Here is a 17,525-nt window from a genome sequence, read left to right on the forward strand (position 1 = left end):
TTGTTGCAGTTAGCTTATAATTGACGCAGCTGCTACGGCAACCACGAAAACAAGACGATGAAATTTCTATGACATCGTTAATTGCATAGAAATTAAAATTTTGATGATTTGATGATCGCTTCACATTACAGGGGTTTATCTTGAGCGTGCTTTACTTTCACATGTGTATAAAGACCAGATTTCTTTGCAAAGCTCCGCTCGCAAATGTGACATTTGTGCCGAACCGCGCTATTGTGAAGATTCAGATGTTCCCGCAAGTGCGCTAGAGCGAAGAAGGCTTCGTCACAGATCGTACATTTGTGCGGTCGATCATTGTGCACGGTGACTCTATGCCTATCCAGCTCTCTAGAGGCGATAAATTGTTTGTCGCAAATAGAGCATTCGTGGGACGGTGTCTGCCGATGAACCTTACTGTGAGCACTGAGACTTCTTCGGTGGTTGAACGATGCTCCGCATATGTCACATTCGATCGTGTTTGATGCTAGGTTTAAGTGAATCCTCCTGTGCTCTATCAGGTTAGGAGAAAATTTGAACGACGAACCGCACACTTCACATTTGAACGGCCGTTCATCAGTATGAGAGCGCATGTGTGCAACGAGTTGATAATCACTTCTGAACTTCTTATTGCAAACATTGCACCGATACAGCGGTGCGTCGATGCTATGGGATTTCTCGTGAATCACAAGGGTGCTTCTTGTAGTAAATCCTTTGCCACAGACATCACAGTTGAACGAGCGCTCGCCTGTATGGGATCTCACGTGGTCCATAAACCTACACCTTGAGCTGTATCCTTTTCCACAAACATCGCACTTGTACTTGTGATTTCCAGTATGCAAGCTCATATGCCTGTTCAGATTTTGTTTGCATACGAAACGTTTGCCGCATATTTCGCAACGAAACGGCTGTTCGCCGGTATGAGTTCTTCGATGCCTTTCGAGTGACTCCCGCCACGCAATGCTTTTCCCGCAAATGTCGCACCGGTGAGCTTCGGTGTGGGTTCTCATGTGCAGTTTCAGGTTGCGCAGTTTAGCGAATTGACGGTCGCAAATCTCGCATTTGTTGAACTCTTCGAAGCCGGTATCAACACGATTCGACTCGTCGTCGGAATGGCTGGAACAAAAAGAGAACAATTCGTCGACTATTAGAACTTTCGGCTGAAGGACCTTGCGGAAATTGTGTCGGTAATTTTTGAAGGTTTTTGTCCTCGTGTCATTGTTCCTTTTTGCCTTTCTCATATAAAGAAAGGCTATGCAATCACTGTAAAAATCGACTTTGTAACCGTGGCCCGGAGGGCCGAGTATCATACACCATTCGATTCAGTTCGTCGAGATCGGCAAATGTCTGTGTGTGTGTGTATGTATGTGTGTGTGTGTGTATATGTGTGTGTCATTTAAACTCACACAATTTTCTCAGAGATGGCTGAACCGATTTTCGCAAACTTAGTTTCATCTGAAAGGTATAACGCTCCCATAAGCTGCTATTGAATTTTTAGTCGATCCGACTTCCGGTTCCGGAGTTACGGGTTGAAGAGTGCGGTCACACAGCAAATTCCCATATAAACTGGTACCACCATAATGTTCAAATGATGTAAAACATATTAAAATTGATGTAACATTACTCTAGTTTGCGTGTCTGGATCACTAATGATCAATCAAAGCAGCTTTGACCACATTGGCCACCTATGACGGTTCATGACGCCCTCGGGGAACCCGCCAAGTTCCTAAGCTAATATCACACCCATTCCACAACGAATTCTCTACCGATTTTTACGAACTTAATTTCAAATGAAAGATACAGTAATGCCATTGACTGCTGCTGAATTTCATTCGGTTCTGACTCTTGCTTCCGGAGTTACAGGGGTGTTAGTAAGGATACACTGGAATTTCCCATATAAATCGGTACAATCGTAATACCTCAGCGGCTAAAAACTATTGAAATGGTCACCAAATTACTTCTAATCGTAGATCTAGATCACTGATTGCCAATCAAACATTCTTTGAATATATTGTCCACTATCGACGATTCCGGAAGTCCGGAATTCCGGGCATATTCCACAATTAAAGTCACATCGGTTCATCGGTGATGACTGAACCGATTTTCTCAAACCAAGTCTCAAATGGAAGGCAAAATATGCAGTTGAGTATTGACAAACTTAATTTTAAATGAAAGGTCCATCAGCTGCTGTTGAATTTTGTGTGGATCCGAGTTCTGGTTCCTGAATTACAGGGTGATACGTACGATCACGCAGCAAATCCCGATTCTAACGAATTCTGCGATGAATGTAAAAAGGTGATTTTTTTTCCAAAATGTAAACACAACTGTTGAATTTGTAGATCTAGGTCCCCAACAGTCATTCAAAGTCTCTTTGGCCACACTGGCCACCATCGACGGATCCGGAAGCATCCAAAGTCACAATAACGGTTATATTGGTTTCTCGAAAATGGCTAGATTTGCTCAACTTAGTCTCAAATGAAAGGTGTTGCGTCCCCAGAAACTGATATTAAATTCCATCTCCATCCGACTTCCAGCACCGGAGTTACGGGTTGTGGAGGTCGATCACATAGAAAACTCCGATTCAAACCGATACCGCGATGAATGCAAAAAGGTGCTCTTATATATACTTACCAAGTGTAATAAGAATGAAAGACATTTCCATAAAGTTATATTGTACGAATCAGCTATTAAATCATAGTTTGGAGAAATGAGAAAGGCACAATTGCACCTCTAGGTGGATTAAAACAGGTTTTTGATCTTACGATTGGACACAATTTAGCGGAAGCGTGTGCGTTAAGGTATTTTCAGAGATGCCAGGTACTTTTTTCAAAAGTATGCAATAATAATTTTAAAAGTCTGGGAAGAACAAAAAATGTCAGGAAAGCTAGTGTAACCAAAAGCCTTTATATTCAAAAATCTGCAAATATCTGCAACAAAACATAAAAATCTGCAAATATCTGCAACCATACTAGAAAATCTGCAAATATCTGCGTCATCCAAAAAATCTGCAGCTTAAATTAAAAGTCTGCGAATTTGCAGACTTGTCTGCAAATCTGGCATCTCTGGGTATTTTTCAAATTTATTATTATTATTTCTATTGTGTATACGTCAAATTCCATGTTCGTTTGGATACGTCATGGCCTCTTGGCCACACTCTAACTAGAGTGCTCTAGAAAAGACTGGAGGGCGTGAATGCACCCCAGCCACGATGGGTTGTCAGTCGCGGGATTACGGCAGCACTGGAGCTGTCAAACCAAAACCGCATGGGTCAGAAGTTTTCTGAGCCTGTGGAGTGCGGACGGCCCACCTACATTCAGCCGAAAGCCAGTATAAGTGGAAACTGATGGAACTTATACTGAATATCTCAGTTTTTGGACAACCTGTCGGAGGTTGAAATCTGGAAACAATACCGTTTATTCCGCTGTGTTTTCCGGCAAATCAAACAAACAGCGGTGACACACAGGTCGTGTCGAAGGTTGTTGTTAGTGGAAAATATGCTGACGTCATGGTGTGTAGTTTTGCGCGTGCCAGAGCCGATGCTAGGAGTGCGGAGGCGAGCGAACACGGTGTGAAGCTATTCGTAGAGGCTGCTTGATTTTTTCTCTAGAGGAAGTGAAACAATAGCAAGGAAATCAAAGGTGTTGTGTGAATGTTCGGAGCTAGTCAACCAGGGCGAGCAGCAGAATCGTTTGGAAAGTGGCAGATGATTATGTGTTCGGGTCGAACACTGGAACTCCTGTAGCCAGGCGAGGAAGGCGAGGAAGTCACGACGGTTGAGCGGCAAGTCTCCCTTTCCTCATGCACTTTACTTCGCTTTTCGTTTGTGGGTCAGCTAGCCTTTCTTTTACGGTCACACTGGCTATAAATATATAAGGGGGATGAGAATTGACAATCCGCGAGAAGAACCGGAAACCAGTTACCAATTTATATTCATGACGCTTTATATGCATTATACCAAGCATAATGCACATTTCTTATTAGAATCGTACTTATTTGCATTTAAATCATACGGCTCTCGTTTTGGGTGTATAATCATTGCTTAGAGAAATAAGATAGGCACAATTGCACCACTAGGAGGATTATAATAGGTTTCATTTATTTTGAAAACGATTTATTTTGAAAACGGAAACTGAATATAGCTACTACTCTCACTTTGTGAAACGAAAATTGGCTTTGTCATTGTTGCCTGTAGTATATAATGTACGCAGCTACAACGGGAACGGCAAAAACAAGATGATGAAATTTCCACACGACATCATTCATTGCTTAGCAATTACCATTTTAGACGCTGATCTGATGGTCGCTTTACATTACACGGGTTTGTCTCCAGCGTGCTTTACTTTTACATGTTTAGTAAGACCTGATTTCCTTGCAAAGCTCTACTCGCAAATGTGACATTTAAGCCGAGTCGCGTCACTGTGAACATTCAGATGCTGTCGCAAGTTCGACATGCTGGTGCAGGCTTTGTCACAGATCGTACATTTGTACGGTCGTTCATTGTGAACAGTGATTCTATGCCTATCCAACTCTATAGTGGTGGGAAATTTTTTGTCACAATTAGGGCATTCTTGGAACGCTGTCTCCCGATGAACCTTACTGTGAGCGTTAAGATTTCTTCGAAAGCTGAACTTTGCACCGCATATGTCACATTCGAACGCTGTTGATGGTAGGTTTGAGTGACATTTCATGTGCCCTACCAGGTTAGCAGCAAACCGAAACGAAGCACCGCAAACTTCACATTTGTATGGCCGTTCACCAGTATGAGACCGCATGTGTGTGACGAGGTGAGAATTATTTCTGAACTCTTTGTTGCAAACATTACACCGATACTGACGTTCGTTATTATGAGTTTTCAGATGCTGATTGAACTGCGCGATGAAAGCGAATCCCTTGCCACAAATGTTACATTTGAAAGGATGTTCAGCCATATGCGTTCCACTGTGATACCTCAGCGAATAGCTATATTTGAAACCTTTTCCACATACGTCACATTTGTGTGGGCGCTCGATGCTATGAGATTTCTCGTGATGCTCAAGTGTGCCTTTTGAAGTAAATCCTTTGCCACAAACATCGCAGTTGAACGTGCGATTTGCGTTATGTCCCAGCGTATGATTGTTCAGGAGGCATTGGGTAACAAAACCTTTTCCACAGATGTCACATCCGTACGGGCGCTCGCCTGTATGGGATCTCACGTGTCCCATAAACCTGCACCTTGTGCTGTATCCTTTGCCACAAACATCGCACCTGTACTTGTGATCTCCAGTATGCAATCGCATATGCTTGTCCAGATAGGGTTTGCATGCGAAACCTTTCCCGCACATTTCGCAACGGAACGGCCGTTCGCCGGTATGAATCCGTCCATGTCTTACGAGTATGATTCTCTGCTTAAAGATTTTCCCGCAAATGTCGCATCGGTGAGGGGTTTTTTCGGTGTGGCTTCGCATGTGCCTTTTTAAGTTGCCTAACCTAGCTAGTTGTTTATCGCAAATGTTGCATTTAATGGGCTTTTCGAGGCCGGTATCATCACCATCCGGAGCGTCGGTGGAGCGGCTGGAACAAAAAGAGAACAATTCGTCGAGTATTAGAACTTTTGACCGAAGGACTTTGCTGAAATTGTGTCGGTAATTCTTGAATGTTGTTGTTCTCGTGCCATTGTTCTTTTTTTGTGGATGGATAGCATTCTTTGCTAGTTTAGGAGAAAACTGCATATTTTTAATGATCGTTCGAAAAAAGGGTGTGTTGGCTAGGTAGTGTTTGCCTATTTTTATTTATTTTACATGGATGCAGTAAGTTCTTAAGCTGGGGTATGGGTCACAGATTCTCAGTTCAGTTGATTTAACGCGTATCGGAAATTAGCCATATATACACAGTTGCGTTATACGCGCGTATTTGCGATGGTGATATTGTGCTCAATACAGCATGCTGATCATTTGACTGGCATCTTTCATTTGTTTACATATTTGTGAGGTTTAAATACCTTCGTGCCCAAAGCATCGTGTATTGCAAATAAAGTGAAAACTAAGGTTTTAGGCATATGGCTACGCGAAAAGGGTGTAAATAAAAATCATTTCAAACTAAATCTTCATGATTTTCATTAAATGAATGAGGTTACCATATATCACGTTTTGTACGAAGTTGTGTGTATGTTAACCGCCTAAATTCCACTGGCCGGAAATATTTTTTAAAAAAAAAGTGTCCTGCATATGGTCCAATCACCCCGTGCAAACAACTTAATCTCGGGATGTAGTAGGTGTTAGCTCTAACGATTTTCCAATTATCCATTTCAGAATGACAGAGACGGTAGCGGTACATTCCGAGGCCATTTTCACGTCGGCAAGCCCCGCTTAGTTGCAATACGTGTACCAATACTGTACCGGTATTATAAACAAACTTTTGATTCCTTGTTGCAATGCGTGTGCTAGGATTTGATGCGTATCTAGTATATCGAAATTTTATTTACATTGGATTAATACATAAATTTGTTAGGTATCTCAATTTTTTACCTCAACAACGGCTGCTTAGGAATATGATGCAAGAATCATTATTCATATTTCTAATTACTATACGCAATTAGTGTCGAGTATAATCATAGAAACATTGGCTATACTAGCAAGCATAAAGGACAGAATCTTCTGACTAGATCACTAACTGATTTAATACATTTTTACAGAGCTGTCGTATGGTATTTTTATTTCCAATATTTTATCTCTTTGACATAAAATTCTGGGTCGTATCTGCGCAGTCTAACAAATTTAAGTTTTGTATTTCAATGGTACACTATAGAAAATCAGTAAAAATGAATAGACCGCGGAAAACGTGCAAACTCATGCATGAATCAATCTATTCCAGTCAGAGCCGTCAATAGGAAGAACCTAGGTGACTTATCAAATACCAGGAGGCTATATACAGAGCCGTAGGTAAGCGGTTGGTCAGGTTGGCCCCCGCCAAGGACACCAACCTGCAGGGGCGCTAAGCTCTTGATCTACTTTTTAAAGAAAGTGAGATTAAGTCATGAAATTAGTCAGGATTGGGGTATCATTCCCCGGTACATACGCAGTTATTGTTTGAAAATCGAACTGAGAAAGAAATCCAAAGCAGACAGCAAAAAGGCGAATATCTGAAACTCTACCAAAAGCGTCAGAAGACTACGCTACAATCATGTTAGCCCAGAATAAACAACAAACAGGACAAAGACTTCAAATTTGAACAAAAACGGCGTAAAATATTGCAAACTTTTTCCGCTCGTTTTTTCAGTTTCATAGTAACACGGGCAACGGAAATGTGGTCATAGTTCTGCTTCGGATTTGTGGCAGAGCTTTTTATTGCTGGTATATTTAGCGGCCTTTAAAGAGAAAAAAATTGTTTCGAAGACTCATTTGTATGTAATTTGTGCAATACTACATGCATGACGCGCGGCACAAAAAACCGATCATGCAGATGATCCTTGTTGAAAAAACCGCAAAGCAGTCTCGCCAAAAGTTCACCCAACAGTAGTTTGAAGATCCGGTACAATTGTCACTCAAAGTCTTCGCTCACTGGAGCAAGGGGTCATGGAAACAGACAATCCCGTCCTTCAGTAGATCCACGCATACCAAGTTCGAATTGATAACTACACCATCGATCTCAACTTTGTTAGCGGGTATGTAAACGCGTTAGTTCTTCATGAAAGTTTTGTCGCCAGTAACGTCGTCTGAATATTCCTGCGTATTGCAGAACATTAGAATACTTCGCGGTCCCTCTTTGATCCGCAAGAAAATCGGATGCGGTCGTACCCACTTCGAAATGTTTAATTTTAAATGGAAACTCGGATCTTTGGCGACGAATCTTGTTCGACATCCATTTTAGGATCATTTGGGTCAATTTATTTATTCTTTTTTTTTTTTAATTAATATCAACAGACACAGTGTGGTTCTAATAATAATTTCTTAATCTATTTAAAAAGTCAAATTGCAATCTGCCACGTCGAATGTGAAGATCAAACTCGGATGACACTCTGTGGAAGGTCCGCTGCAAACCAATGATGGCACCGTTAATTCCATAGTTAGTCCGGCGAAGAAGTAATCGGAGGAATGAATTATTGCGAAGGGCGCGAGCGAGGGCGACCGTTCATATTTATCGCACTGAGAAGCTCGGGGCAGTCAATTCGATCTTGCAAAATATCCGAAATCGTCATAGCACAGAATAGATCCCGCCGCACTTGCAATGTATCGAGTCCAATAAGCAAACCCCGGCTTTCGTAACTTAGCAGCTGGTGAGGCTTGCTCCAAGGCAATCGACGAAGGGCAAACCGAACAAATCTGCGCTGTACTGTCTCAGTTCGATTGACACCGTTGAGATAATGAGGGTTCCACACAACTGAACAATATTCCAGTGTTGATCGAACGAGTGAGCAGTAGAGAGATTTCAAGCAGTAAATATCTGAAAAGTGCTTAGATATTCTCGTTATGAACCCCAAACAGCGTGATGCCTGAAACGTCAGTTGTTCATCGAGAAAAAACCCCGAGATCTTTGACGCAAATCGCTCTGTCAATCGTGAATTCAGATATTCTAATCGAATTTTTTCCTCGAAAACGTAACGACCGTACATTTCCTGGGGTTTAGGATCATTCGGTTGATCTCGCACCATTCCGCAAAAATTACCAGTTGGCGCTGAAGGAAAGCTGCATCATCAGTATTCCGGATTCTATGGTATAACTTGAGATCGTCGGCGGAAGACAACCGTGGTCCTTTTAAACAAAAGTTGACGTCGTTGAAATACAGAAGAAAAATCAATGGACCGAGATGGTTGCCTTGCGGAATACCAAATGAAGCGAAGAACTCTTCGGATACACAATCACCTATCTTGACTGCTGGACGACGATCACTGAGATACGATTGCATCCAACGGAGAATATTAGTACCAAAGCCAAGTCTATCCAACTTTGCCACTGCAATAGCGTGATTAATTGAGGAGTACACTTATATATATATATATATATATATATATATATATATATATATATATATATATATATATATATATATATATATATATATATATATATATATATATATATATATATATATATATATATATATATATATATATATATATATATATATATATATATATATATATATATATATATATATATATATATATATATATATATATATATATATATATATATATATATATATATATATATATATATATATATATATATATATATATATATATATATATATATATATATATATATATATATATATATATATATATATATATATATATATATATATATATATATATATATATATATATATATATATATATATATATATATATATATATATATATATATATATATATATATATATATATATATATATATATATATATATATATATATATATATATATATATATATATATATATATATATATATATATATATATATATATATATATATATATATATATATATATATATATATATATTCAAATCGGACACACCTCATATGTATTGGCACCTTGAAAAAAGTTCCCATGCAAAATTTGAGCGCAATCGAAAAACAATGTCATGAATAAGCTGACCAACTCTGACGAAAAAATCCGTACACCATAACGAAACGAAGCGAAGTCATTCACCACGCTCAGGCAAACAGTCCGCACAGTGTACAGATTTTTTAGTCAGAGTTGGTCAGCTTAGTCATGAAGCTTCGCGATCTGGTGTAATGTTGAAAAAATGTCATTGTGGTATAAAGAATATTTTTGAATTGAGATGGTACTTGAGTTTGAAAATGCAGTTTTAGTTTTTTTTGTATGTTAAATGCTTTGGAATCAATGAAATGTCGAAATCTGGTGTCAATTCGAAAAGAAACAAGTTTTTTCCTTTTTTTGAAAATCTCGGTTTGAAAATTAAAAGTACCAGAGAGGCAACTTTTGTCAAAACATTTTTTTTATGCGAAGATACAAGATCCGTTGTTTCATGCAGTTCTAAGATATTTGGCATAGAAAATAAATTAAAAGCAGCCTTTTCAAACAGCATCCGCCAAGGGCACCAGAAGACCACGCTACGGCTCTGGCTATATATAGAAGTCTCATATGCCCGTTTTATACCATTCGTTGCTCGCTTTTCAAACAAGCAACATCTGTACTATATCGTCTGGACGATAAGCGGGAGAATTTTTGGCAGTCTTGGTATCAACCCGCACACAGTTGGGTAGGTGTTAATTTTCGGTCAAGCATTATAAATTCGGTTAACCCTGATTCTTTATGTAATTGTCTGAAACTAAAAAATTGTTTTTAGGGTATTTAATTATAGGTTATGTCACTGTATCAAGAACTATTTTTCATTTAAATTCACTAGATAATCCACTATTATATCTTATTTTGTTTTGCGAAATGCAAACTGAACATTTGTATCACTTTTCAAGTGTTTTTAACCACTATCAAAACAAAGTTTATATTTTCACATGGAAGTACACAATAACAAATCCAGAATTTTCATAAAAGCTATCTTAAAACGAAATTCGGGGTGGCTGTAGATCGCGACGTTTCACTACATCCTAAGCCATCTAGCATAAAAAAGTCTAATTCAATTTTTGAATATTCTTAGGGTTCTTTTGTGTTTTTTCACGGGTGAAAATTTTTGCACCTTGGCCGTTTTACGCAACCCCTCAATCGCGTCCGATTGAGCTAAACTTTTTTTTGTTGAGATGCGTCCGGTTAATAAATTCGATGATCACCTGTTTTCCATACATGCCACTGGCAATATACATTCGTCTGAATAGATGCTTTTTCCGTCGCCTTTGAACACCTAGCGTCAACTGATTTCCTAAATATACAGTAAAAGATTTGTAACCGAAATTTACATGACATGAACGACAGTCAAACATAAATTAAGTAGGGAGTAGGTGGGCCATTTCCATGTACACAAATTATTATTTGAAAGTCGAACTGAAAAAGAAAGCCAAAGTAACCACCAAAGGGGCGCAAAACTGAGCCTCCGCCAAGGGCATCAGACCACCACGCTGCGGCTCTGGATATATAGAAGTCTCACATGCCCGTTTTATACCATTCGTTGCTCGCTTTTCGAACAAGCAACATCTATACCATATCGTCTGGACGATAGGCGATAAGTGGGATACGCCCTGAATGTTTGGTAGTGTTGGCATAAACACACAGTTGGGTAGGTGCTAATTTTCGGTCAAGTGTTATAAATTCGGTTAATCCTGATGCTTTGTGTAACTGCCTAAAACTAAATCAAATCGTAACAGTTTTTTAGGGAGTTTAATTGATCACTGTATCAAAAAATGGAACTATTTTTGATTTAAATTCACTAGATATCCATTATTACATCTTATTTTGTTTTGCAAAATGCAAACTGAACATTTGTATCACTTTTCTAGTGTTTTTAACCACTATCAAAAAGTCTCTATTTTCACTTGGAAGCACACGATAACTGCACCAGCCGCGACGAGAGATCCGATCTCTCTCTCTCTCTCTCTCTCTCTCTCTCTCTCTCTATCACTTTGACGAAAACTAAAACATATGCACATCCTTAGTGGAGAACCATTTTGGTAAAAACTAATTTCTCTTCATTAAGGAGAAAATTGTTTCAAACCATCTTTGCGCGTGGAGAGTACAAACCCATAACTAAATTAGTTATGGTATTAGCGTTTCACCTTCGTCTCATCAGAATCCGACACTAACTTTGTGATAGGACTAAGCTAGCTTAAAATGAGCTCCTTTTCTTGCGGGACATCTCGCTTGACTAGGGGTTTTGCTCAAGAACACAAATTGTGTGTCCATTTTTGTGGTGCTAGCGTCAACCCGACGCTAGCTTAGTCCTGTCACTAAGTTAGTGCCGGATTCTGATGAGACGAAGTCGAAACGCAAATTCCATAACTAATTTAAAACATTCGGATAAAATGTGATTCGTGAAAAACATGTTTGTTTGCTTGGTAGACCAGGGTTGCCAGATGGCTTCTATGTATATTATAAAACTCGAAAATAAATATTCCTTTTTATTCGCTGTTTATTTCATTTAAAAACTGCAGAACGCTTTGGTAGAAGAGAAGGACCGGTGCTAAAAGGACGCGAAGCAACATTGAGTATCTTGCGAAATATTTGGTCTATAGTCGAAAAAAGAACTAGAACAGCGCAACTTTCCTTTCCATAAGTTGTTTGTATTGTTTTCATATGTCCACGGATTTTTTTTCAACGAGTATTGAAGATAACACTTGCGATATAAGGCTTTCGTTTCAGGAACCGAAAATGATGCACGCAATGAAGTTTGTGTCGGTTTTTTTTATTTACACTGTAACCTATGGGGGTATGCTTGAAGCCTTATGAAAAATGATACTAAACATTAAATCGTAACAACTTTCAATTCTCTCGATGAATCATTTTGAAATTCACTAAGAAGGTGCGGGGATACCATATCCTTCAAATGCCTAATATCGAATTTGTGGTAATTTTTTCTGATAACTGTTTTGGGCACACCCTGTGTACACTACAGAGGATTATTTTCAGCGTGCTTTACTCTTACATGTTTATTAAGATTTGTTCTCCTAGTAAAACTCTGCTCGCAAATGTGACACTTCAGCAGACTCACGCCAGTGTGAACTTTTAGATGTTGCCGCAAGTTCGCCTTGGAAGTGGTGGCTCTGTCACAGATCGTACATTTGTACGGTCGATAATCGTGAATGGTGACTCTATGCCTATCCAGCTCTCTAGCGGTGAGACACTGTTTGTCACAATCAGGGCACTCATGGAACGGTGTCTGTCGATGAACCTTACTGTGAGCGTTGAGGACTTTTTCTAGATCAAACATTGCTCCGCATATGTCACATTCGAAAGGCTTTGATGTTGGGTTTGAGTGACATCTCATGTGCGATACGAGGTTGCTAGAAAACCTAAACGAAGCACCGCAAACTTCACATTTGTGTGGCCGTTCACCAGTGTGAGACGGCATGTGTGTGACGAGGTGAGAATTACTTCTGAACTCTTTGTTGCAAACATTACACCGAACCCGACGCCCGACATTATGAATTCTCTGATGCTGACTGAACTGCCTATGGAAAGAGAATCCCTTGCCACAAATGTTACAGTTGAAAGGATGTTCAGCCATGTGCACTCCACGGTGATAACGTAACGCCTTTTCATATTTGAAAGTTCTGCCACATATGTCACATTCGTGTGGGCGATCGGTGCTATGGATTTTCTCGTGATGCTCAAGGTTGATTTTTGTAGTAAATCCTTTGCCACAAACATCGCAGGTGAACGTACGATTTGCTGTATGTCCTAGGGTGTGATTTCTCAGGATGCACTGGCTAACGAAACTTTTTCCACAGATGTCACATCCGTACGGGCGCTCGCCTGTATGGGTTCTCACGTGCCCCATAAACCTACACTTTGAATTAAATCCTTTGCCACAAACGTCGCACTTGTAGATGTGATTTCCAGTATGCAATCGTATATGCTTGTCCAGATAGGGTTTGCATACGAAACCTTTGCCACACAGTTCGCAACGGAACGGCCGTTCACCGGTATGCGTTCTTCTATGTCTTTCGAGTAAGTCTCTCCGCTTAAAGATTTTCCCGCAAATGTCACATCGGAGGGTTGTTTTTGCGATGTGGCTTCGCATGTGCCATTTCAAGTGGCACTGTTTAGAGAATTGTCGATCGCAAATGGTGCATTTGTTGGAGCCATCCAGGCCGGTGGTATCATCATCATCCGGCTCGTCGTCGGAATGGCTGGAACAAAAAGAGAACAATTCGTGCACTATTAGAATTTTCGGCTGAAGGACTTTGCGGAAATTGTGTCGGTAATTCTTGAATGCTGTTGTTGTTCTCGTGTCATTGTTCCTTTTTTTTGGGGGTGGTGGATAGCACTCTCGGGCAGTTTGGGGGAAAGAAACAAAGATCTTACGAGCGGACGAAATTTGGCGAAAATGGGCGATGTCATTTGCCTATTTGTTAGTTTATTTATTTATTGTACATGGATGCAGTAATTTTTTAAGCTGTGATATGAGCCACCTTTTGGCAGCTTTTTGTTTCAGTTGGCTCAAGGTGTATCGGAAATAAGCTATCAACCACGTATATGGCACCCCTATGATTATTCCGGATTCATTGAAGTAGCATTTGCTTTCAGCTTTGCTGATTAGGTGCTCCCCTTTAGCCAAACAGATATTGTCATTATCTCATATGCTTGGTTCAAAACCAAGAGAAGCGAAATAGGGTCACAATAGGCTCTACTGCCTAATCGATAAAAAAAACTAAAGGGCACGCTCAACTGGTGGTAAATGACTCGGACACTTTTTCGTCGGATTATTTCATTAAGTGTCTGGTCGTGTCGTTGGTACGTTGCTTTCACAGAGATATATCACAATATCTTAGTTGCGCTCTATTAAAAATAAAATGAAACGCATAAATGGTTGAATTCCAATTCAAATCGGCTGCACGATTTATTTTGACAAATGAAATTAAATATGGCTACTACCGCTACTTTTCCTGGGAACGGCGAAAACATGACGATATTTCTTTAGACACTGACACTGATTTGATAGTCGCTACACATTACAGGAGGTCATCTCGAGCATGCATTTCTTTTACATGTTCATTAAGGCCTGACTTCCTTGTAAAGCTCTGCTCGCAACTCTGACATTTGAACGGATTCAAGCCAGTGTGAACTTTCGAATGTTGCCGCAAGTGCGCTAGAGTGAAGAAGGCTCTCTCACAGGTCGTGCATTTGTACGGTCGATATTTGTGAATGGTGACTCTATGTTTCTCCAGCTGGCTAGAAAAGCGAAATTGTTTGTCACAATCAGAGCATTCGTGGAACTGTCCCTCTCGATGAACCTCACGGTGAACGTCGAGGTGTCGTTGCTGACCGAACTTTGCTCCGCATATGTCACATTCGAAAGGCTTTGATGGTAGGTTTGAGTGACATCTCATGTGAACTGTGAGGTTATTGGAAAACTTGAACGAAGAACCACAAACTTCACACTTGTATGGCCGTTCATCCGTATGAGAACGCATGTGTGTGACGAGGAAATAATTACTTCTGAAATCTTTGTTGCAAACATTACACCGATACAGATGTTCGTCCGTGTGAATTTTTAGGTGTTGATGGAACTGTCCTTGGAAAGCGAATCCCTTGCCACAAATGTCACAGTTGAAAGGATGTTCGACCATGTGTACTCCACTGTGATACCGCAGCGAATAGTTAGTTTTGAATCTCTTGCCACATGTGTCACATTTGTATGCCCGCTCGGTGCTGTGAGATTTTTCGTGAATCGTAAGCGCGGCTCTTGAATCACACCCTTTGCCACAAACATCACAGTTATATCCTGAATTTTCCGTATGTCTTCGCGAATGATCTCTCAGGTAGTTAGGGCCAGCAAAACTTTTCCCACATATGCTACATTCGTGCGGCCGTTCACCTGTATGGGATCTCACATGGATCATAAACTTCTGCTTTGTACTGTATCCTTTGCCACAGGCATCACACTTGTAGTTGTAGTTTCCAGTATGCAGCCTCATATGTCCGTTCAGATAGGGTTTGCATGCGAAACCTTTGCCGCACACTGCGCAACGGAACGGCCGCTCGCCGGTATGCGTTCTTTTGTGTCTTTCGAGCAGGTCCTTCCGCGCCACGGTTTTCCCGCAAATGTCGCACCGGTGAGATGTTTTTTCCGGCCTGTCGTCGGAAGGGCTGGAACAAAAAGAGAACAATTCGTCCACTATTAGAACTTTTGGTTGAAGGACTTTGCTGAAATGTGGTGTCGGTAATTCTTGAATCTTGTTGTCCTCGTTATTGTTTCTGTGTACCGTTTTTTTTTTCTTATTTTCTTCTTGTTTTAAAAATTTCACTTTTTTGTTAATATAGTGAATTTCTTAGGGCAATCCGCCGTACCGTCCTCTCAACTTTTACTATTTTTGCTAGTTGATCTTTCTATTCAAGAATGAATAGTTATTTTTCCATGTCATTATATCACTCAATCCGATAAATTCTTTGGATAATCGTGCGGTACACGCGTCGCATGGATCGAACGAAACATTTTCCAAGCCTACTATTACATCCATGGCAACCGTCCTACCACGAAAAGTACCGTTTTCAAACTTGGTCTCTCACCTGGCTTTTCAGAGTCGATGAGCAACTGAACCGTTGCCTTCACTCATCAAAGACAGTCAATTTCAAAGAGTCGTGCAGAAAGGTCACACCATTTCCAAATGGAATGTAATGGATAGTAAACAATATAAATTTTGGCTTTGTCTCGGTACAATTTTCATGTTTTATGTCACGGAATGCGAATAAGCGGACTGTATATGAGAGAGATTGCAAAGAACTTGAACCGATAACCGGAGTCCGAGAACAGATACACCGGAGGAGTTTACAGCAAAACCGAAAGAACAAATATAAACGACTGCGTTACAAAACTACGTCCTTATTTCGTCACGTACGCACATCAAGTGAAAATTTTTCTTCCCTTTTCTCTGTTTCCGTTTTTATTATAGGTATTTGTAGATAGACCGGCGATGCATCGAGGGGTGCACCGCAACATCCTACCCGCTTTGAGCCAGCGCCTCAATCGGGAAGTGGGCACAGCTTTTGGATCGATCGTTGATACTCAGATTTACCTCGCCGCAACGTAACGTTGCGCACCAATCCTCGTTGATCGGGGTGTACTGCTACGACTCGAGCCAGCTCCCAGGCCGAAGGCTGTGTGTTGTCGTTTTTAATCAAAACCAGTTGGCCTGGCTTGATGTTTTCCTCGCTCGTTCTCCATTTCGCCCTGGTCTGTAAAGTTGCGACGTATTCGTCACGCCATCGATTCCAGAATTCGGCAGTGTAACGCTGAACTCTCTGCCAGCGGTCGAGCCGATTCATTGGCACATGGTTGACGTCTGGTGCGGGCAGTAGGTTCAAAGGCTGACCAACCAAAAAATGTCCTGGAGTGAGAGCCTCGCAGCTGTCTAATGCCGATGATATTGAGCATAACGGTCTTGAGTTGAGACATGCCTCAATCTGGCACAGCACTGTTGACAATTCTTCGAAGGTTAGTTTCGCGTTTCCAACAACCGGACGAAGCAACCCCTTGGCGCTCTTAACAGCCGCCTCTCAGATACCGCCCTGGTGAGGACTAGACGGCGGAATGAACCTCCAACGAATCCCTAGATTTCCCAAATATCGTTCTGTTTCTTTGCTGTGAGATTTTATCGTTGAAAAGAGCTCCTGTATCTGTCGATCGGCACCAACCAGGTTCGTACCGTTATCCGACCAGAACTCGTTGCAGTATCCTCGGCGAGCAATCATCCGTTTCAGTGCTCCCAAAAACGTATCAGTTGAAAGATCTCCGGCCACCTCCAAATGCACGGCCTTAGTCGAGAGGCAGACGAACACGACTATATATCCCTTCATCGAGCGTTCACCCCGAGTGTTACTACAGCGCACAAGGATCGGACCAGCATAGTCCACTCCAACATGAGCAAACGGATGTGACGCTGTAACACGAGCCGCTGGAAGACTCCCCATGGGTTGCT

General features: G+C 40.7%; 3 protein-coding genes across 10 annotated transcripts in view; all 3 read right to left on the bottom strand.

Moving 5' to 3' along the window:
* The window catches only part of LOC131688075 (zinc finger protein 624-like), a 170,005-nt gene that overhangs the window by 47,875 nt on the left and 104,605 nt on the right, over nucleotides 1-17,525 (bottom strand). The gene's annotated exons all lie outside the window — the stretch shown is intronic.
* Nucleotides 1-17,525, bottom strand: part of LOC131687880 (zinc finger protein 664-like) — a 151,574-nt gene that overhangs the window by 27,471 nt on the left and 106,578 nt on the right. Inside the window, exon 3 of one of the 8 annotated variants that reach the window (XM_058972080.1) lies at nucleotides 115-1,110. The exons of 5 other annotated variants lie outside the window; for them this stretch is intronic. In XM_058972080.1, the coding sequence (XP_058828063.1) occupies nucleotides 126-1,110 (985 nt within the window). In that variant the 3' untranslated portion in view covers nucleotides 115-125. Of the gene's footprint in view, nucleotides 1-114; nucleotides 1,111-4,229; nucleotides 5,545-13,756; nucleotides 15,697-17,525 lie in introns of those variants that run through there. 2 more of the 8 variants (XM_058972042.1, XM_058972061.1) reach the window with 2 other exon arrangements.
* The window catches only part of LOC131687977 (zinc finger protein OZF-like), a 220,908-nt gene continuing 215,668 nt past the window's right edge, over nucleotides 12,286-17,525 (bottom strand). The window contains exon 3 of the mRNA XM_058972107.1: nucleotides 12,286-13,736. Coding sequence (XP_058828090.1) covers nucleotides 12,494-13,736 — 1,243 coding nt within the window. The 3' untranslated portion in view covers nucleotides 12,286-12,493. The remainder of the gene's footprint in view (nucleotides 13,737-17,525) is intronic.

The sequence above is a fragment of the Topomyia yanbarensis genome, chromosome 1 (genome assembly GCF_030247195.1).
Source record: "Topomyia yanbarensis strain Yona2022 chromosome 1, ASM3024719v1, whole genome shotgun sequence".
Classification (NCBI taxonomy): Eukaryota; Metazoa; Arthropoda; class Insecta; order Diptera; family Culicidae; genus Topomyia; species Topomyia yanbarensis.